Source organism: Oncorhynchus masou, chromosome 1 (assembly GCF_036934945.1).
Source record: "Oncorhynchus masou masou isolate Uvic2021 chromosome 1, UVic_Omas_1.1, whole genome shotgun sequence".
Classification (NCBI taxonomy): Eukaryota; Metazoa; Chordata; class Actinopteri; order Salmoniformes; family Salmonidae; genus Oncorhynchus; species Oncorhynchus masou.
Window position 1 is genome coordinate 52454071 of NC_088212.1, and position 23918 is coordinate 52477988.

The 23918-nt window shown below is 41.6% G+C and overlaps 1 protein-coding gene across 1 annotated transcript in view; it reads right to left on the bottom strand.

The window, feature by feature from the left end:
- Positions 1–1233: 1233 nt before the first annotated feature.
- The window catches only part of tent2 (terminal nucleotidyltransferase 2), a 37673-nt gene continuing 14988 nt past the window's right edge, over positions 1234–23918 (bottom strand). Inside the window, exons 12-15 of the mRNA XM_064974722.1 lie at positions 20435–20571; positions 3030–3121; positions 2657–2736; positions 1234–2540 (exon numbers count right to left, since the gene is read on the bottom strand). Coding sequence (XP_064830794.1) covers positions 2469–2540; positions 2657–2736; positions 3030–3121; positions 20435–20571 — 381 coding nt within the window. The 3' untranslated portion in view covers positions 1234–2468. The remainder of the gene's footprint in view (positions 2541–2656; positions 2737–3029; positions 3122–20434; positions 20572–23918) is intronic.

Sequence of the window (23918 nt, forward strand, 5' to 3'; positions counted from 1 at the left end):
ATACTGGAAGACCCAGCCACGACCCATCTTCAATGCTCTAACAAGATCTTGCGATACATGGCCCCATCCATCCTCCACTCAATACGGTGCAGTCGTCCTGTCCCCTTTGCAGAAAAGCATCCCCAAATAATTTTTCCACCCCCATGCTTCACGGTTGGGATGGTGTTCTTGAGGTTGTACTCATCCTTCTTCTTCCTCCAAACATGGCGAGTGGAGTTTAGACCAAAAAGCTCTATTTTTGTCTCATCAGACCACATGACCTTCTCCCATTCCTCCTCTGGATCATCCAGATGGTCATTGGCAAACTTCAGACGGGCCTTCAGACATGCGCTGGCTTGATCGGGAGGACCTTGCGTGCACTGCAGGATTTTAATCCATGACGGCATAGTGTGTTTCTAATGGTTTTCTTTGAGACTGTGGTCCCAGCTCTCTTCAGGTCATTGACCAGGTCCTGCCGTGTAGTTCTGGGCTGATCCCTCACCTTCCTCATGATCATTGATGCCCCACGAGGTGAGATCTTGCATGGAGCCCCAGACCGAGGGTGATTGACCGTCATCTTGAACTTCTTCCATTTTCTAATAATTGCGCCAAGTTGTTGCCTTCTCACCAAGCTGCTTGCCTATTGTCCTGTAGCCCATCCCAGCCTTGTACAGGTCTACAATTGCATCCCTGATGTCCTTACACAGCTCTCTGGTCTTGGCCATTGTGGAGAGGTTGGAGTCTGTTTGATTGAGTGTGTGGACAGGTGTCTTTTATACAGGTAACGAGTTCAAACAGGTGCAGTTAATACAGGTAATGAGTGGAGAACAGGGGGGCTTCTTAAAGAAAAACGTACAGGTCTGTGAGAGCCAGAATTCTTACTGGTTGGTAGGTGATCAAATAATTGTCATGCAATAAAATACAAATTAATTACTTAAAAATCATACATTGTGATTTTCTGGATTTTTGTTTTAGATTCCGTCTCTCACAGTTGAAGTGTACCTATGATAAAAAAATTACAGACCCCTACATGCTTTGTAAGTAGGAAAACCTGCAAAATCAGCAGTGTCTCAAATACTTGTTCTCCCCACAGTATAGGTTTTAATGGCTTCTATATTCTGAACGCATTCGCCATAGTCTACATTCAAGTCTTGTGCCGATCAAATTCAAATTAAAGGTACACCATATTTAAAGAGATTGCTTTAGAGAAATGAACAGATTAATGATACTAAACAAAAATATAAATGCAACATGTAAAGTGTTGGTCCCATGTTTTATGAGCTTAAATAAAAGATGACAGACATTTTCCATACACACAAAAACCTTATTTGTCTCCATTTTTGTGCACAAAATTGTTTACATCCCTCTAAGTGAGCATTTCTCCTTTGCCAAGATAATCTATTCACCTGACAGGTGTGGCATATCAATAAGATGTTTAAACAGCATGATCATTACATAGGTGCACCTTGTGCTGGGGACAATAAAAGGCCACTCTAAAATGTACAGTTTTGTCACACAACACAATGCCACAGATATCTCAAGTTTTGAGAGTGTGCAATTCGCATGTTGACAGCAGGAATGTCCACCAGCGCTGTTGCCAGAGAATGAAATGTTAATTTCTCTACCATAAGCCGCCTCCAACACCGTTTTAGAGAATTTGGCAGTACGTCCAACCGGCCTCACAACCGCAGACCACGTGTAACCACGCCAGCCCAGGACCTCCACATTCGGCTTCTTCAGCTGCGGGATCGTCTGAGACTAGCCAACAAGCCAGCTGATGAAATTGAGGATTATTTCTGTCTGTAATAAAGCCCTTTTGAGGGGAAAAACTGATTTTGATTGGCTGGGCCTGACTCCCAAGTGGGTGGGCCTATGCCCTCCCAGGACCACCCATGGCTGCGCCCCTGCCCAGTCATGTGAAATCCATAGATTAGGGCCAAATTGATTTATTTATTTTGACTGATTTCCTTTAAAGTAACTGTAACTCAGTAAAATTGTTGAAATTGAGGCATGTTGCGTTTATATTTTTATTCAGTATGACTGAACAAAAACTCCCTGATCAAATTGGTATGTTTTCTGGAGTTGAATTCCATTTATTTAGTGCGCGCAAGGGAACCCCCCCAAACCTCGTTACATGCCTGAAGTCTGAATACCAACTACTGAGAAGTGCGTAGGAAAAGCGTGCCTAAGAAAGAGAAATTTACTAAGTCTGAATCGGCCCCTATGCGAGGCAGCAGCAATACTTCAGGTCACACACACTTTAGCAGCAATCTCATGTATCCTCTTCAAATATCAGAGGTTATACTTTCTTTTATTTCTCCTCTGTGTCCGTAACATTGGCAGGTGAGTCAGGAGAACGTGAAGAGTCTGAATGTTAGGGCTTTGGCATGCTGAGGAGGGAGACGGAGACTGTACAACCCAGCAGAAAGGCCCAGGACAGACCAGGCAGATTTCCTCTGTACAGCTGAGTCACTCACAGATCCTCCTCCTCATCTCTGAATGGTGTTTCTGATTGGGAGGATGAAGTTGAGATCCTTTCTCAGCTGGAGTATTTGCCACGACTAGAGAGAGTGAGAGGGGTGGGGTTAGATTTGGGATGCCCCAGGTTCTCAAAGCAAAATTGTGGATTTGCAATGTGGAAGGAAAATAACCACAGTGAAACGTTCCCTAAGTCTACCTCAGCGAACTGTGCTTTGATGGCATCAAACTTGACCTTCTCATGGACTGCCCTGGCTGTGTTGGTGCCATCAAATGGCTCTGAGAGAGCAACAATGGAGAGACAACATTTCAGTTGGGACAGATGCCACGTTAAAACATTGACACTGATTTAGCAAGAACCAAATGTATTGCACCAGCATGTATTGCACAATCATGTTTTGTAGCACAAGTCTAGCCCCTAGGTGTCAATATAAGAAGATGATCTAAAAGGGGAGACATTACATCATGGTAATAATGTTTTTTACACAGTCACTACACAACTGTGTGGGAGGCAACTTGGTGTCAGTGTCATGGTTAGAAGTGATTGACCTTTCAGGTCTGGTCTGACCTACCTTCCACACAGATGAACTTGTCTCTCCACTCTAGACTATTTGACTTGGGCAGAGCCTTAGCCTCTCGCACCGAGATCACCTGTTTATCCCACCTGAAACAGAGGAGAGGGAGTGTGTTGTGAGCATGAGTAGACATCTGTGTGTGTGGGAGTTCTAAATGGCATGTTATGGTATTGTAGACATAAACTTCAGAGCTCAGTCAGAGGTCCTCGGAGCGTCCAGCAACGCTGCCAAAAGGTTGAAGGTCAGTTTCCACCTGTTGCAGTCCCTCAGACAGCAACATGACACCAGAGAGAGGGGGGAGTGGGAGGAGAGTACATACCAGCTGTGACAGCAGTAAATGACGATAGTCGCTGATCGAAACTCCATATTTGGTGAATAACAAATGTAATTTGACATTATTAAGCTTTGAAAAGCTGGTGAACGGCAGGTTGAATGGCTGCTTCCTGGGCTTAAAGGAGATTCACCATATCAACGTCTACTGTAAGGCCAAATTCTGGTTCAGATGAGCAGAAACTGTCATTATATGCAGATGTTGTGTTATTGTATGTAAGTGATCCAATAAATTATATTCTGGCCTTGTTCAAATGTTTAACACTAGAACCGCCATAGGCCAACGGCCACTGACGTTTGATTTTGTAAGTAAAAGAAAAGGTGGCCCCCGAAAAAAGCAGTGCCCTGCTCCTTCCCTTACTTTTCCTAAATGTTTGTATTTTACATTGTGATTTCAAAATTCTGTCAAATAAGCAAACAGAAAAGTATTTAGAGCCTTTTTACTATTTTTTACACACCTATTCCCAACTTAACCCGCCAAGATAATGTGCTGTAAGGACATTGGTACCCAGCCAGGTGCTAATGCGTCTCCCTCTCTCTCCTCACTGAATGAATGACAAATGGATGAATGGGCGATAATTGTGCATCTTACTTCACAATTGAATTTAAATTGGGCCTAACTGAATGATAAGCAGGATGAAGAGGTTGCTTTAATTCAGAAAGACAATAGTGTAATGATGAGGTTGTGTTGTGCCTATTTTTCAGCAGCAAATCATTTGACCGCGCCTTGCAGGTTGGTTGATTGACGTTTTACTTTGTAAAAAATAAGCCGTTACGGGACTGTTTTATTTAATGTAACTCTACTACTGATCAAATGTATTGTAAGGAAAACTAAAACATGCTACGTGTTGCAGTAGGCCTTCAGAATAATGCTAAACATATCCTTGACTCTATCTAGGTTGATGAGCGGGAAACAAACGATCCCAGTCAGCCTGCACAGCCGGCCCATAGAAATAACACCATAAACTATACCGATACTAATTTCACACATGAGAGTTAGCCTATAGACAAGATTAAATAATTTGATGAGTGACAATTCTTAGGCCTATCAGTTAGGCCTATCAAATTGGCCTATAAAATTGTATATAGAAAAGATGGATTCACCTTGTAATTGACAGATGCAAGGAAAGGAGCATTACTTTATCAAATCCTCCTTCAGAGTCACATGCAGGGAAAACATTTATATTTCTATATAGTCTCAGAAAGTCCAAATTCTGCAGATTCTATGACACTTACTTTTATCAAATAGTGCAGCTGTTTCCATATTTCACTTTTTCCAAGGATATCCGTGCTGTCATTGCAGTCAGCACATGACCACTAGCTACTAAGCAAAAATTAGTAACATAATAAACTTAAAATATGCTATTCTGTCGTCAATGGATGAATGGGCGATAAAAACCAGATGGATTCTGATAATGGTGCATGTGACTTCAATGAAGTGAATTATGAGGATGATGAAGTGTAATAGTGTAATGATGATGAAGAATTCTGGGCGGTCTAATAATTTTATTACGAATGGCTGGAAATTGTATATAATTTCACCTTGGAGAGTCAAATCAGACACTGAATACAACCCACAATGTGTGTAGCGCACATTGGAAAGACGAACCAAACGAATGGACGCACTGACAGCATTGCAAATGCTGCAGAATTTATATGAGTTGGAGCCGGATGGAGGCTCGGATATTGAGCTTGACGTTGCAGATGAAGAGTCTTCATCTGATTCCCAATGTTTACTTCGAGTCTCCGCCTCTGATGCCTAAGCCATGCCGCAGAAAAACAGAGCCAACAGATGGTAATTCCATCTACGGTGAGACAGGAGTCTTGGAGGGATAGCACGGTTTATGTGATGAGTGACGAGTTTGTGACATGTAGATGTTGCAAATATTGCAGCACATCAGAGATTGTACTGCCACTCATGCGCACAGAAAAGGAAATAGTATGTGGGACATGTCTATGGATGACATGGACATACGGCAGAAAGAGTATGGATGTGGAGTCATTTTGGACTGATGGGTGGGGCTTGTAGGTGGTGTTTTGTCTGTTTTGTTTGCAAAGAAAAAATAAATCATTACAAAGGTGATTGTAATGTAAAAATGAAAGACTAATATTGATTTTGATTTGGCAGATTTTTTTTATACCTTTTACAATAAAAACAATTTATTAAAAAATAACAGGTATTCTAAAATAGATGACTGTTCAACCTGTTGTCATTGGCTCTTGTGTTATGTACTCTTTACTGTTGCTATAACACATGCTGTATGACCATTTATATCATAAGATATTACATGCATTTTCAGCAGTGGGGTCCTCCTATGTTTACCAATAACCAACTGAAAGATTCAAAGAAAAAGCTACCTCTTATATGGGAGGTTTGATGATGCTGTGGGGTTGCTTTGTTGCCTCTGATACAGGGGGCCTTGAACATGTGCAAGAAATCATAAAAGCAGCAGATTATCAGTGTTTTGGAGCAATGACTGGAAGTCTAGCAGATGCAGACTTCCTGTCATTGCGCTAACGCTAGTTAGCATTGGCTCACAAAACTACCTCTAACATCCTTCATGATGGACATAGACCTAAAAATGGTATCAACGAGTTCATCTGACTCTGGGGAAGTGGATAAAGGGCCTCATTGCCAAAATCCCAAAGTATCCCTTTAATGGCAGTTAGTTGCCTGGAAGTTGCTGTAAATGTTGCATTACCTAACTGGCAACTAGGGGTTCCATGTTTGCCATGGTGCCTAGTGGCTGCCTTGGTAGTTTCCTCCTGCAAAATTATCCATAATTATTATTTGTTAGGTGTTTTTAATGCACATTATTTTTTAACAACCTTTAGTTTTTGATAGCTTATCAAGTATAGAACACAGGAATCAATTGTTTTTAATCATCATCATTAAATTAGCTGACATATTTGCAGTGCTGCCAACTTTCACGCATTGGCCAAGAGAGACGCGCATTTGACCCTATTCTCACGCCACACCTCATATCTCACACACTGAAAAGTACTGGTTATATTTTCTAATTAATTCAATGCGTTAACTTTTCAACTGTGCTCCAAATAATTTTGAAAGTGGTGAATCTGCACAGCACTGTGAACTGCGACACATTGAAGAATATGATTGGTCTAGTTACAGTATGTAAGGGATCATGGGGATTGGATGTGCGTTTTAAAGAAACACCCCTTAAGATTAGAGTGAAGCTGAATGGAGAGAGAACGTTCTCAGCTGAGCTTATAAAACTAAAAAGAGCAGCAAAGAAGAGATATTTTATGTACAATGTTGTCAACATAATTAGGTTGCTGTTACTCCCATCCCTATTGCAGAATGCAGCCTTTTGACAGCATGTACTAAAGTCGATTTAATCCACACTTGCATTAGTCCCCTCGTTTGGTGATTGGCATTTAGGCTGTGACAACGAAAAGGCAGTAGACGGACCTACAGATTTGTAACTATGAAAATAATTTTGTCAGATTGCAAACCCAAAAGTGTAAATTGAATAAATAATTTGGTAAGAGTGTAGGGTCGTCTTGTCTTCAGACGATATTATTTTGCATTTACTTTATTTACCTAATCAGTGGAACAATTCTTATTCTTAACAATGAGCTAAAATATAGTGTAGTTATACTGCTTGTCAGCAAGAACATTACTTTTGTTCCCCACACTTATTTTATTATCCCGATTCTTCCCAATATTGCCAGTGTAATCACATATTGTCACGCCCTGACCTGAGATATCTCTGTTTTCTTTATATTTTGGTTAGGTCAGGGTGTGACTAGGGTGAGTACACTAGTTTTTGCATTGTCTAGGGCTTTTTGTATGTCTAGGATTTTTGTAGGTCTAGATGATTTGTATGTCTATGGTGGCCTGATATGGTTCCCAATCAGAGGCAGCTGTTTATCGTTGTCTCTGATTGGGGATCTATTTAAGTAGCCATTCCCCTTTGGTGTTTGTGGGATCTTGTTCTACGTTTAGTTGCCTGTCTGCCCTATTCATATTAGCTTCACGTTTCGTTAGTTTGTTCATTATTTTAATAAATTAGAATGTAAGCATACCACGCTGCACCTTGGTCTCCTTCGAATGACGAATGTGACACATATTTGAAATCTAATAAGCCTATTAGTGTCTTCAAATGAATTATATGAGGCTATGCATTTTTGCAGCCATTCATGGACAGTTTTGAATATTGATATTCATTAGGTTCGGTGATTTAGAGAAATGAATTGTTATAACAACCCTCATTGAGAGCAAGCAGGATTTTCTTCCATCCCTCTTTTAAAGAGATAGTTCACCCAAATTAGAAAATGTTTGTGTTCTTAACTTTAAAGCAAGGCGACTGCCATCTATGATTTGGTTACCCAATCCCATCAACCATTAATATTAGTATTTCCTGTGCAGAGCCTTGGTGTAGCGGTAACACTACCCATCGCATACAACTGTCGACATGAGACCAGGGTTCAATCCCTGCTTCCAACCTTCCCACGGTTTATCCCATTTGCCTGTCTCCCCATTTCATTACTGTCTGAATAAAGTACCAAACCACCTAAAACAAAAATTGCAAAAATAATATGAGCATACTTTATTTTTCATCCCTCATAAATCTCAAAATAACAAAGTTCAAAGCATCCCGAATACACCTGACCCATGGATTTTTTTGGAGAGAAAAAATCCCCCCTGCTCATAGGCCTAAGCCATGTCAAAATTTGTAAAATCACAGGAAATTAGCTTTAAAACAGTAACATTTTCCTGGGTGAGGACACCCAAGCCCCCTTGCTAGAGGATGTGCCAATGAATTTCACATAGCAAATCTCACTCTAAAATTTCTTCAAAAGTTGGCAGCCCTGTATTTGGCTACTTCTCTTCTCCAATCAACTAGCTAATTGTTTGGATTCAAATACCAGCCTAGTTAGATCTTCCTAGATCATCATCTCATGCAAATTCAATGCATCTCATCTACCATCTACTGGACCAAAGGCAGGACCACAATATTCAGAAATGGCAGCAATCTTCATAAGGACTCCTCAGAGGTTTTGCACAGATTAAAACATACCTTGTGTAAGGAGTTTAAGAACAGCCTCTTTCAATACGGGATCCCACAAACAAAATGCAGAAGGCAAGGACGATGAGGTGGTAACCTCCAACCTGCCAGTTACTGACTCTGTGGCTCAACACAAAACTGCATTGGCTTCCATACTGGATGAAGTTTCTCCTTTGAAAACCCGCCTAGTGTCTTCCTCCAAATATTCTCCCTGGTACACTGAGGAGCTACGCTGTCTCAAAGCAACTGTCCGTCATCTAGAATGATGTATGTGATGTATGCACAACATCAGAAAAAGACTACAAACAGGCCAGACATCCAGACAGGCCAGGCAGCTCAGACATCTTACTACTCCCAACTGATCAGCAATGGCAGTGGTAACTTCCGGGTGCTGTTCTCTACTCTAATCAAGCTCCCCCAACCTGTAAACATCACTTCTATCTCAGCCTCCCCAAAACGGTGCAATAAACACCTTTGCTTCTTCCCAAGCAACATTGAAAAGATCAATAATACCACCCTATCATCTCCAGCTCTTGTAGTTGATCTACCCAGTCCTATGATCCCTGAGTCAAGGTTCTCCACCACAGTCACTGCAGCTGATGTAACCAAGCTGGTTAGGACAATGAGGCCCACCACTTTCCCACTCGACCCTATCCTCACCTCCTTTCTGAAGACCTGCTTACATGCTCTGGAACCTTTCTTGGAAATCATCAACATTTCCCTTACCACTGTATATGTCCCTCCTCAGCTCAAACTCACAGCAGTCACACCAGTACTTAAAAAGCCTGGATCTGACCCTGACAACTTCCAGAACTACAGGCCTATCTCCAACCTGCCCTTCCTGAGTAAGCTACTCAAACGTGTTGTGTCTAGTCAATTCAAAACACCATATGGCCACTCACAACCTACTCAAGCCCTTCCAGTCGGTTTCAGAGCTAGACACAGCACAGACAGTGCCTTGGTAAGGATCACCAATGAGCTCCTGATGAATGCTGACTCTGGGGCTGCCAGCATCCTCCTATTGCTGGACCTCAGTGCAGCATTTGACACTGTCAGCCAGGCCATTCTGCTGGTCAGCATGGAGAAGCTCCTGGGCCTGTCAGACACTGATAACTCCATGTTTGTAGCCCTCGGCCCTAGTAGGTCAGACACAGTGGTGGTCCATCAGGGGTCCCTCAAGGCTCGGTCATAGGGACACTACTGTTTTGTATCTACATGCTGCCACTGGGAAATATCTTGAGGAAACACGGACTGGGCTTTCACTTTTATGCTGATGACACACAGCAAAAATACAGAGGTCGCCCTGACTGGCATTCCCACCATCATTAAATGACAATTTCCCCGCTGCTCTATTTGAATACGTATGTACATTAATATGTTAAATATACAGTATCATATGCATTATAAAAGTTTTGAGTTGTATCACTACACACAAATACAAGTGTTTCTGCATCTCACCAGTAGAAACAGGCCAGCTGCATTTCCTGGATGTAAGCAAACCACAATATCCAAAATTCATAGCAATTTCAGGACATGGAGAACCTCCTCGTGGAGGTGTATCCAACTATCAAAATGCCTGTGCTTGTATCCAGAACTTTCAGCCAGAGGATTTCAAAACATAACTGAAGTCATAACTGATGGAGTTGCCATGTCATCGAATGTTGAAAAGTGATGCTAGTCCATCGATTTTCCCCTTAACTTCAAAGAGGAAGGCATCCGATCAGCCAAAATCAGCGTAGCAGAAAAGTAGTCAAGCTGAGGTAACGTAGCTAACGTTACCTAGCTAACTACACGTGTTTATCAAAACCAGAATCTAGCTAGCTTTCATAATACGCTGGCTAGACATTCCAAAACATATCAAGGTAGTTAGCCAGCTGCTATCTGGCGATGTGATTAGTAACTTTGCAAGCTAACGTTAGCTTCTTCAGGTTACGTTAGCTAGCTAACTTACTACCGCAGAGGCTAACGTGACTAATGTTGTGTGTTCTATTTAGAGTCCAATCCCATCAACAGCAAAATCAAGCGCAGCACCAGGAACTAGTGTAAGTCACCTTCTAAAATCGACAAAATCTTTCCATGATGAGTAAATAAATATACTGGTAGTAGGCATTAACACGGTCTGTGTCTTGTCATAGTTGGTGTGTTTACAAGTAGGCTACAACTTCTACTGTAGGTATCTATTTTATAGAGGCTTAGTTGATTGTTCATGCAAGGCTTGAAGTCTAAATTGGAAAAAATGTGATATCAGTAAGGAGGGGATAGTTAGTATGCATGATCTATTGACATGTGGGGGGTGGGTGGATATAGTACCTTGATTGAGTGTGTATTGATGGGTACAAAGTAGTAAAATGTTGGCTTATCACTGACTACTGTGTGTCCCACAGACTAATCCTAATGTTGATGACGATGACCTTGACACAAGCTTTCGTAGTGCAGAGCCTGTAGACCCACTGGATGAAAGCTTTCAGCCTGGAAAAATCTCAAGCTCAACATCATCTGACTTTGAAACAAGCCAGGACAGCCAAAGGTATTTATGAAAGCACAATGACCTTGAAGAAAGCAAAATCACTAATACACTAAAACTGTCTACAAGACAAGTGATCCTCAAACTTTTCACACCCTTGCAAGTCAGTTCTTTGGCATGGAGGGGATTGTTAGCATACTCTTCTAGCCTATTCACTATTGTTGGCAGTGTTCGTCTACTCAACAGCACAACTTGGTGCTCATACACAAAAATACACAACTAAACTGTCTACAAGTCAAGACCCCCTCAAACTTTTCACATCTTTGCTAATAGCCCATCTCAAAGCCCCATTATTGACTGAGTAAACAACAAACACATACCAGTCTATTGTACTGTTTTTTTGTTTACAGATGAACATGGTTTATTGTATGGTTACACATCTTCATGATCAGTCTTCATGTATTTCCAGGAATGTTGGAATTACATACAAATCTTCTGAAAGAGGTCGAAGCAGTGGGTGGTGAAGAACATCGCCACAGCGCCAACGCCTGCTAAACCAGCTGCCATTATCCAACACAAGAGGTTCACCAGCTAAAGAACATTTTGTAACCTGCCTGGAACATTCAACCGACACAACATCCATATTCAGTTTGACTGATGTTGTAGTATAATATAGAATACTTAGTATGCTCACAACTGTGGTATACACGGAGTGTACAAAACATTAAGAACACCTGCTCTTTCCCATGACATAGACTGACCAGGTGAAAGCTATAATCCCTTATTGAGGTCACTTGTTAAATCCACTTCATATCAGTGTAGATGAAAGGGCGGAGTCAGGTTAAAGAAGGATTTTTAAGCCTCGAGACAATTGAGACATGGATTGTGTATGTGTGCCATTCTGAGACTATGGCAAGACAAAATATTTAAAGTGCCTTTAAATGGGGTATGGTAGGTAGTTTTTGCTGTTTTTTTATGCTCAACAGTTTGCAGTGTGTATCAAGAACGGTCCATCACCCAAAGTACATCCAGCCAACTTGACACAACTGTGGGAAGCGTAGGGCCCCACAGTGGAGGCGTCACAAAACCTAGCTGTCAAAAAGGGAAATGGTTGTAATCGTTTTTCAACCATCCATAGGGAATTTTAGAAACACTTCAAATGAAGTTTTTTTCATGTATGCTTACCCTGATAGAAGTCACATTGTCCTAGAAAGATTTACACGGTTATCAAAACAATCACAGAAGGGTAAGCCTACACAAGACACAGCCCTTATTTTAAGTGTTTCTAATATCCCCTATGGGAAAACTACTAGGACCATTTCCTTGTTTGACCGCTAGGTTTAATGGGTCACACTGTGGTATTCTATTGGAGTCAACATGGGCCAGCATCCCTGTGGAATGCTTTTGACACCTTGTAGAATCCAGGGAGTTGGTGGGTCATTTCAACTTACATTTGTTGGCAAGTAAACATGCTTCAATAAAACAATAGATTAGTCTGTCTAACCACGAGTAAAGTCACACCGTATTATTTATTTTTTATGACAGCTGTGATGGAAAGAGGAAGTTTCAGTACAATTTTATAAATGCCTACAGATAAATGTGTTAATTTGACATGGTGGGATCTTTTTTGTCTGTAAAATGTATTATGAGAGAAATGGCGGTGGTAAAGCCTTTATGTGCAAATACTAATGTAATAACCATCACCATCAAAGCTAACTTGGAGTCTCGTGATATGGTGTGCGATCCTTCCACTACGACTTGGGAAACCATGCAGTTTAGTAGGCTACAGATGTTATAAATTATGATGAACTTCACAGTGTTGAAAGTGCACACTATGTGCTTGATGCTCCTTTCAAATAAATATCAAGGGTCTTATTCTGGTGACATGATCGATGCTTGACTGCCATTTGGCAAATATTCTCGCTCTTATCCATAATAATAACATAACGTAGACTAACCTACCCGCACTGTATCTGCGAGCTGTTGGCTATAGCAAATGTCCCAAGACCAGTGTAGGCACATTTGCTATATTTTTGAGACAAAACATATAAATCTAATCTGTAGAGTTGAAAATGCGATGGAAACACATTGAACTTCAGATTTTTATTCAGTACATGCGAACTTTAGCAGAAAATTGCATTTTGTGTGCACTACGACATCATGCACTGACTTTTTCTCGGCAAAAGTCAGTTTGGTAGAGACACACCACTGGAGGGAAAAACTTTCTTTATGCAGATTTTTTGAGATTTGCATGAAAATCTGTCGCCAATTGGATGGAAATGTAGGTAATATAGCAAATAAGTAGACATGGCTTGTATTCAAGACAACGTTTATTTGCTCAGGAGACCGAGGTGAGTTTACACAGCAGTATCCAGGAATAGTTACTGTATAGAAATGTATGACATATACAGTGCCTTCAGAAAGTATTCACACAACTTGACTTTTTCCACATTATGTTGTGTTACTGCCTGAATTTGTCATCACTGGCCTACACACAATACCCCATAATGTTAAATTGGAAAAATGTCATTTACAAATTATTTACAAATGAGCTGAAAAGTCTTGAGTCAATAAGCATTCAACCCCTTTGTTATGGCAAGCCTAAATAAGTTCAGGAGTATGCTTAACAAGTCACATAATAAGTTGCATAGACTCACTCTGTGTGCAATAATAGTGTTCAACATGATTTTTGAATAGCTACCTCATCTCTGTACCCCACACATACAATTATCTGTAAGGTCCCTCAGTCGAGCAGTGAATATCAAACACGATTTCAAACACAAAAACCAGCAAAGTAGTCCAATGCCTCGCAAAGGGCACCTAGAGTAAAAATAAAAAAGCAGACATTGAATATCCCTTTGAGCATGGTGAAGTTATTATTTACACTTTGGATGGTGTATCAATACACCCAGTCACTACAAAGATACAGGCGTCCTTCCAAACTCAGTTGCCTGAGAGGAAGGAAACCGCTTCAGGATTTCACCTTGAGGCCCAATAGTGACTTTAAACAGTTACAGAGTGTAATGGCTGTGATTGGAGACAACTGAGCATAGATCAACAACTTTGTAGTTACTTCACAATACTAACCTAATTGACAGAGTGAAAAGAAGGAAACTTGTACAGAATAAATTGATGGATCCTGTTTGCAACAAAGCACTAAAGTAATACCGCAATTTACTTTTTGTCCTGAATACAAAGTGTTGTGTTGAGGGAAAATGCTATACAACAGCTTCCCGAGTGGCACAGTGGTCTAAGGTGGTTCGATCCTAGGCTGTGTCAGAGACCCATGAGGCGGCGCTCACTGGGCCCAGCGTTTGGCTGGCCGGGATATCCTTGTCAAATTGCGCTCTAGCGAATCCTTGTGGCTGGCCGGACGCCTGCAAGCTGACTTCAGTCACCAGCTATACCGTGTTTCCTCCGACACATTGGTGCGGCTGGCTTCCGGATTAAGAGAGCAGCGCGTCAAGAAACAGAGCGGCTTGACAGGTGGATCCATGGCTCTCGACCTTCGTCTCTCCCGAGTCCATAGGGGAGTTGAAGAGATGGGACAAGACTAACTTCCAATTGGATATCACAAAATTGGGATGAAAAAAGGGGTAAAAGTTCAAATATATAAAACAATGTTTTATATCCAATAAAACACATTACTGAGGACCACTCTCCATATTTTCAAGCATAGTAGTGGCTGCATCATGTTATGGGTATGCTTGTAATTGTTAAGGATAAAAAAATAAACAGAATGGCGCTAAACACAGGAAAAATCCCAGAGGAAAACCTGGTTTAGCCTGCTTTCTACCTGACAATGGGAGATTAATTCAACTTTCAGCAGGACAATAACCTAAAACACAAGGCAAAATCTACACTGGAGTTGGTTACCAAAAGACAGTGAATGTTCCTGAGTACAGTTTTCACTTAAATCTACTTGAACATCTATGGCAAGACCTGAAAATGGTTGTCTAGCAATGATCAACAACCAATTTGACCGAGCTTGAAGAAATTTGAAAAGAATAATGGGCAAACGTTGCGTGTGGAAAGCTCTGAGACTTATCCAGACAGACTCACAACTGTAATAGCTGCTCAAGGTGCTTCTACAAAGTATTGACTCAGGGGTGTGAATACTTATACTACATATACCATAGTATGTGGAAACCCCTTTAAATTAGTGGATTCGGCAATTTCAGCCACACCTTTGCCGACAGGAGTATAAAATCGAGCACACCTTTCACATCTCCTCTTGCGAGTCATCAACTTCTTAGTAGCCAAGCAATATTGTCTGTGAGAGAAAGACGAAAACGCTATTAGATATTCATGGGAAATTGTTGTGTAATGTCTGTATTCCTACTGTAGCAGCACGGTGTAGAATATGAGACAACCCACAGACACACGTTAGCTAGCTCGCTACAAACCACAGGTATAGTTACTCCAAGACTAATATGAGTCATAAAGACCCAAAGTCATTATATGAAACACCAACACATTTCTCCAGTGTTGCTCTAATGAGAGACACTGAGGCTAGCTAGGCTAGTTAGCTAACTAGCTATAAAATGCTAGACTACAGTACATTTTAAATATAGAAAACAAAGCTAACTCGCTAAACTTACTAGCAAGCCATGTTATGGCCGAATCGATCACCAAATTGTACTGTACAACACTTCCTTGTGTAAAAAGAGGTTATATTGCTAGCTAGCTAACGACAGCAAAATAACTTACTTGTTTTTAATTTGCCCTACTGAGTCCTGGTTCAGCTGGTCTAGGAAGCAGTCACAGCTTGCTGGTCTCGCAATTATTTTTCTTGACGTTTCAACTCCTCTTCAGTGTATTCCGGCTCAAATAAAATAGGGCTGTATGTTCCTATGTCAATTTTTGTAATTAAAACGTGTTGTCGTCGTCCAGCTCTTCTGGAAAGAGGAATCATCAGTAGCAGCCATTATAGCTAATTCTTTTGTAATCTCGGATAAAAAATGCGCGGTAACATAGCTCCAGTGAACCTATAAACTAGTACCGCACCCGTTTTTTTGAAAAGCCTGCCTTTGAGGGTGGGAACAAGAAAGTAGGGCTCCTGTCAGGCTGTACTCTTGACAAAATCAGGGAAAATAAGTAAACCTAAATATCCTGCAATGTCTCGATTGAACAAGAACAAACACGCTGTTAGCGTGATCGTGCAAACCGGTGAAACACAAAGGCCACAATAATTGCTGCAAAACATGACTCCATTCATTTTTAGATCAGACAGCAGGTTTAAGAGGGTGTGAACTATGCTGAATGGGTGTAGACAAGGAGCTCTCCAATAGGTGCACCAAAACATTCAAAAGGCAATTTTCTCAAAAGTGAGGTTACAAGTTTATCAACTTTAAAAGCAGAATTACTTTCCCATTCTTCCTCAACTGTAGTGTATGATATACCATTTTCTAGCTCAGAGTCTCTACTTTTATCCAATGTAAAAAACACCATTTCAACTTTTGCTACATAAGACCGAATCGAGTCGGCACTGACATTGAAATCCTGGTTCACAGCTAACAAGCTATCCACAACTCTGGACCCAAAAATCTGTCTGATCTTATCCTGACCTCCTGCCCCAAACGCATCCTTCGCTCCTGCAGGTCCATCTCCCTTCAGCAGCCCCACAGCGGACTAAAAACTATGGGTGACAGGGCTTTCAGTTGTGTGGATCCTCATTATAATCACGGTCAGGACAGCTCAGCGAAAGACTGAGTTTTTCTGAAAAGCTTTCATGGACCTACATTATACAGTTTAAAAATATATATATATATATATATTTTAACTAGGCAAGTCAGTTACTTAAGAACAAATTCTTATTTTCAATGACAGCCTAGGAACAGGGGCAGAACGACAGATTTGTACCTTGTCAGCTCGGGGATTCGAACTTGCAACCTTTCGGTTACCACTAGTCTACCCTGCCGCACAGTTGAAGTCGTAAGTTTACATACACCTTAGCCAAATACATTTAAACTCAGTTTTTCACAATTCCTGACATTAATCCTAGTAAAAATGCCCTGTTTTAGGTCAGTTAGGATCACCACTTTATTTTAAGAATGTGAAATGTCAGAATAATAGTAGAGAGATTGATTTATTTCACCTTTTATTTCTTTCATCACATTCCCAGTGGGTCAGAAGTTTACATACACACAATTAGTATTTGATAGCATTGCCTTTGAATTGTTTAACTTGAGTCAAACGTTTTGGGTAGCATTCCACAAGCTTCCCACAATAAGTTGGGTGAATTTTGGTATATTCCTCCTGACAGAGCTGGTGTAACTGAGTAAGGTTTGTTGGTCTCCTTGCCCGCACACGCTTTTTTAACTCTGCCCACAAATTTTCTATGGGATTGAGGTCAGGACTTTGTGATTGCCACTCCAATACCTTGACTTTGTTGTCTTTAAACTGTTTTGCCACAACTTCGGAAGTATGCTTGGGGTCATTGTCCATTTGGAAGACCCATTTGCGACCAAGCTTTAACTTCCTGACTGATGTCTTGAGATGTTGCTTCAATATATCCACATCATTTTCTTGCCTCATGATGCCATCTATTTTGTGAAGTGCACCAGTCCCTCCTGCAGCAAAGCACCCCCACAACATGACGCTGCCACCCCCGTGCTTCACGGTTGGGATGGTGTTCTTCAGCTTGCAAGCATCACCCTTTTCCCTCCAAACACAACGATGGTCATTATGACCAAACAGTCCAATTTTTGTTTCATCAGACCAGAGGACATTTCTCCAAAAAGTACAATCTTTGTCCCCATGTGCAGTTGCAAACATTAGTCTGGCTTTTTTAAATGGCAGTTTTGGAGCTGTGGTTTCTTCCTTGCTGAGCGGCCTTTCAGGTTATGTCGATATAGGACTTGTTTTACTGTGGATATAGATACTTTTGTACCTGTTTCCTCCAGCATCTTCACATGGTCCTTTGTTGTTGTTCTGGGATTGATTTGCACTTTTTGCACCAAGTACGTTCATCTCTAGGAGACGCAATGAGTCTCCTTCCTGAGTGGTATGACGGCTGCGTGGTCCCATGGTGTTTATACTTGCGTACTATTGTTTGTTCAGACGAACGTGGTACCTTCAGGCATTTGGAAATTGCTCCCAAGGATGAAACAGACTTGTGGCGGTCTACAATTTGTTTCTGTGGTCTTGGCTGATTTCTTTTGATTTTCCCATGATGTCAAGCAAAGAGGCACTGAGTTTGAAGGTAGGCCTTGAAACCACAGGTACACCTCCAATTGACTCAAATGATGTCAATTAGCCTATCAGAAGCTTCTAAAGCCATGACATAATTTTCTGGAATTTCCCAAGCTGTTTAAAAAGGCACAGTCAAATTAGTGTATGGAAAATTCTGACCCACTGGAATTGTGATTACAGTGAATTATAAGTTAAATAATCTGTCTGTAAACAATTGTTGGAAAAATGACTTCTGTCATGCACAAACACAAAGTAGATGTCCTAACCGACTTGCCAAAACTATAGTTTGTTAACAAGACATTTGAGGAGTGGTTGAAAAACCAATTTTAATGACTCCAACCACGGTAAACTTCTGACTTCAACTGTATATATAAAAGTGCGTGGACACCCCTTCAACTTAGTGGATTTGGCTATTTTAGTCACACCTGACAGGTGTTTAAAACCGAGCACACAGCCATGCAATCTCCATAGACAAACATTGTCAGTAGGATGGCCTTACTGAAGAGCTCAGTTACTTTCAGCGTGGCACCGTCATAAACTAACAGAATGGGACCCCCGAGTGCCAAAGCGTGTAAAAATTGTCTGTCCCCGGTTGCAACACTCACTACCGACTTCCAAACTGCCTCTTGAAGTGCCTGACCTCACTAATGCACTTGTGGCTGAAGTGAAACAAGTCCACGCAGCAATGTTCCGACATCTAGCAGAAAGCCTTCCCAGAGGACTGGAGGCTGTTATTGCATCAAAATGGGGGACCAACTCCATATTAATGCCCATGATTTTGGAATAAGATGTTCGACGAGCAGGTGTCCACACATTTTAGTCATGTAGTGTATGTGTATTCTGTTCTACTGTCCACCGGATCTGACAACACCTGTATGGCTTTGATTGTTGTCTGCTTACAATGTTCTGTGTTTTGGATTGTTTTTATTATCAATTAATACATTTTCTTAAGTGTGATGGATGTGAGAAAAGCGCTTAACAAATTAATTGAATTATCATTACTATTATTAACTAGCTGTCAGTAAGTTATTCTAAAATTGTAAGTAACTTAATAGCCAGTAACTTAATAGCCAGTAACTTACTTGCAAATAGCTGCCAATAACTTACTGTACTTTCACTGAACTTTAATGATTACAAGATAGCTTAACATTAATTTACAACTACTAAGCATTATTTGTGGTGAGCACACCAGGGACATCCTCAGCCACGCTCAAGGTCCGAAACGATATCATAACCGCCGACATCATGCTGTATACTTCTGGCCCTTCTTTGGACACTGTGTTAACAACCCTCCAGGCGACCTTCAATGCCATACAACTCTCCTTCCACGGCCTCCCATTGCTCTTAAATACAAGTAAAACTAAATGCATGCTCCTCAACCGATTGCTGCCCGCACCTGCCCGCCTGGCCAACATCACTACTCTGGACGGTTCTGACTAAGAATATGTGGACAAGTACAAATACCTAGGTGTCTGGTTAGACTATAAACTCTCCTTCCAGATTCACATCAAACATCTCCAATCCAAAGTGAAATATAAAATTGGCTTCCTATTTCGCAACAAAGCATCCTTCACTCATGCTGCCAAACATACCCGTGTAAAACTGACCATCCTACCGATCCTCGACTTCGGCGATGTTATTTACAAAATAGCCTCCAATACCCTACTCAATAAATTGGATGGAGTCTATCACAGTGCCATCCGTTTTGTCACCAAAGCCCCATATACTACCCACCACTGCGACCTGTACACTCTCGTTGGCTGGCCCTCGCTTCATACTCGTCGCCAAACCCACTGGCTCCAGGTCATCTACAAGACCCTGCTAGTCCCCCCTTATCTCAGCTCGCTGGTCACCATAGCAGCACCAAACTGTAGCACGCGCTCCAGCAGGTATATCTCTCTGGTCACCCCCAAAACCAATTCTTCCTTTGGCTGCCTCTCCTTACAGTTCTCTGCTGCCAATGACTGGAACGAACTACAAACATTTCTGAAACTGGAAACACTTATCTCCCTCACTAGAACTTGCCAGGGCACAGACCACATGCGAGGAAGTGTATTAGCATATAGCTAGCATCTGCTATGGAAATTTGTTAGTACTTATTAGCATCTGCTAGCATTTTTTTTACAGATGGTTATTGGGTTTTTTTTTGCATAAAAAAGTGACCCCTTGTTCTGCAACGTAAATAATACCTTATACCCCAGTATGGCACAAGGACAGTAAAAAAAGGTCTGAAAATCTGGATACCCCCCAACCCTACCGGCAACTTTACTTACCTGGCGACATTGCTGTAGTACTTTTACAGAGTAAATGTTGAGTTTTTGAGGATTATTTGAAGGGTCTTACCTGAAGACAGTACTAGAGGAATATTTTAGCAATATTACCTAAAGACGGAGGTGTAGTAGTTGAGAAAGCCCAGCAGCAGCTCTCCCAGTGAGGCCTGGTTAGAGGAGGAGTAGGGGGGGATGTCTCTCGGACCCTCAGGCACACGGTGGATATCCATGGATGGACTAAAACACTCCTGAAACAGCAGGGGTGTATTCATTAGTCAATCACGGTTGCAAAACATTCTGCAGCTAAAACAGGTTCTGCAACATCAAGCAAAAGATGTTGAGTTCCGTTTAGTGCGGCACATTGCAGAATGTTCGGTATTAAACGGTTTCCCTGCAAAATGTTTTACAACGCTGTGTCTTATTTTTAATGAATACGCCCCAGTGATTTAACATGACCTCATCAAACAGGGACAGACCATCATCCTACAGGTACAGATGACATTGTTTGTGTTTCCATGCTCATACGTTGCATCAAACAATGGTTGCGTGCCACGTCATCGACCAGATTGCCATAACCTATGATGCGGATACATAAATGATCTATCCAGGCATTGTAAGATCTGGCATGTATCAGCAAAGTTTGAGCAAGGGAATACAACACTAATTACACTGGGACAGATGGCATTATCACAGAGGAACAGATGACACCATCACACAGTATGTTGTAAATTACACCATCATACTAGGGCTTTTGAGAAATTTACCGGACCATATGCATCAGGTGCGTAACCTGATTAGGGCGTCCATCCACGGTGCTCAGAATGACAGAAATCACATACAACTCGAGGATGCAACGACATGCTTCCTTCTTACTGGATACCGATGCGCACTTTGAAGATGTTAGATAAACTGCCACATTTACTTTTCTTCAGCTAACAAGACAAGTAACCGACGGAAAAGTCACTAGCATATGTCAATCTAATATCCCCATAGTAGAAAAGTTGACCTATTCTATTGGTCAGCTTGTTGTTCTGTGCAAGAAAGAAATAGCCTACTCCTAACAGACTCTGGCTACATAATTTGTATTTTTTTTTAAAGCATTGAGGCTGATGTAATAGATCAGAACATTTAGCTATTATTTATTCACATTATAAGCGCAGCAATGCGCACAAGGCAGTAAGCTATGCGTGAATGTTCGTTCCATAATGCAATTAGCAAGAAAACACTATTGCCGAAAGCGCACCGAAAATACAAGCGGTTTAGTGACAGAGATGAAAATGTCCGCTAGAAATTTTGAAAGAGGGGAGATCTGGAGATGCAACTAGCAGGGGTTGCTAATATGACCAGTATTGTGCCTTTGGCTACTGGAAACTGAAAGAAAGTTCACTTGAAAATCAATAGAACATGAGAGAAATATGCTACCGGTTTCAATGGTTTATAGAAGTCTTTATAAAATACACTGAACAAAAATACAAATGCAACATTCCACAATTTCAAAGATTTTACGGAGTTACAGGTCATATAAGGAAATCAGTTAATTTGAATTAATTAATTGCTGAATATTGGTGGGAACTGTACGACGATGTTGTACACGTCGATCCAGAGCATCCCGAACATGCTCAATGGGTGACATGTCTGGTGAGTATGCAGCTCATGGAACTGAGACATTTTCAACTTCCAGGAATTGTGTACAGATCTCAGCCTGTCTCAGCCTCCAGTATTTATGCTGCAGTAGTTTATGTGTCGGGGGGCTGGGGTCAGTTTGTTATATCTGGATTACTTCTCCTGTCCAATTCGGTGTCCTGTGTGAATCAAAGTGTGCGTTCTCTAATTCTCTCCTTCTCTCTCTCGGAGGACCTGAGCCCTAGGACCATGTCCCAGGACTACCTGACATGATGACTCCTTGCTGTCCCCAGTCCACCTGGCCATGCTGCTGCTCCAGTTTCAACTGTTCTGCGTTATTATTATTCGACCATGCTGGTCATTTATGAACATTTGAACATCTTGGCCATGTTCTGTTATAATCTCCACCCGGCACAGCCGGAAGAGGACTGGCCACCCCACATATGCTCTCTCTAATTCTCTTTCTTTCTCTCTCTCGGAGGACCTGAGCCCTAGGACCATGCCCCAGGACTACCTGACATGATGACTCCTTGCTGTCCCCAGTCCACCTGGCCGTGCTGCTTCTCCAGTTTCAACTGTTCTGCCTTATTATTATTCGACCATGCTGGTCATTTATGAACATTTGAACATCTTGGCCATGTTCTGTTATAATCTCTACCCGGCACAGCCAGAAGAGGACTGACCACCCCACATAGCCTGGTTCCTCTCTAGGTTTCTTCCTAGGTTTTGGCCTTTCTAGGGAGTTTTTCCTAACCACCGTGCTTCTACACTTGCATTGCTTGCTGTTTGGGGTTTTAGGCTGGGTTTCTGTACAGCACTTTGAGATATCAGCTGATGTACGAAGGGCTATATAAATAAATTTGATTTGATCATTTCGACATGGGCCGTGCATTATCATGCTGAAACATGAGGTTATGGCGGTGGATGAATGGCGCGACAATGGGCCTCGGGATCTCGTCAAGGTGTCTCTGCATTCAAATTGCCATGGATAAAATGCAATTGTGTTCATTGCCTGTAGCTTATGACTGCCCATACCATAACCCCACCATGGGGCACTCTGTTCACAATATTGACATCAGCAAACCGGTTGCCCACACGACGCCATGGTAACCAGGATTAATCCGTAAAGAGCACACTTCTCTAGCGTGCCAGTGGCCATCAAAGGTGAGCATTTGCTCACTGAAGTCAGATGAGCTTCCCTGACACGGTTTCTGACAGTTTGTAGTACAGAAATTCTTCAGTTGTGCAAACGCCGTTTTATCAGCTGTCCGGTTGGCTGGTCTCAGACGATCCCGGAGGTGAAGAAGCCATATGTAGAGGTCATGGGTTGGCGTGGTTACACGTAGTCTGTGTTTATGAGGCCGGTTGGACGTACTGCCAAATTCTCACAAACAACGTTTATGGTATAGAAATGAACATTAATTTCTCTGGCAAAAGCTCTGGTGGACATTCCTGGAGTCAGCATGCCAATTGCATGCTCCCTCAAAATTTGAGACATCTGTGAAAAAACTGCCCATTTTAGAGTGGCCTTTTATTGTTCCCAGCACAAGGTGCAAGTATGTAATGATCATGCTATTTAATCAGCTTCTTGAAATGCCACACCTGTCAGGTGGATGGATCATTTTGGCAAAGGAGAAATGCTCACGCTTTTTGTGCGTTTCGAAAATGTCTGGGAACTTTACACCTTGCGTTTTTATTTTTGTTCAGTATAATTGCCTCCACGTTTGTATTGTCATATTTTACTTTGAAGCAAGGTAAGACATGACTAATTATATGAAGTAAAACATTCAGGTTTCAAACAACTAAGTTTTCAAAATACATATTGCATCCAGATCATTGCAAAGTAGCGTGTGACACGCCTATCTTACTGTTGCATATAGGCAATGAATGAGATTATACAAGCACGTTTCACTCCAGCAGCAACAAATTAGTTGTTTGAAAAGCTGTAGCAGCAGCTCTCGCGCTGTCTGGC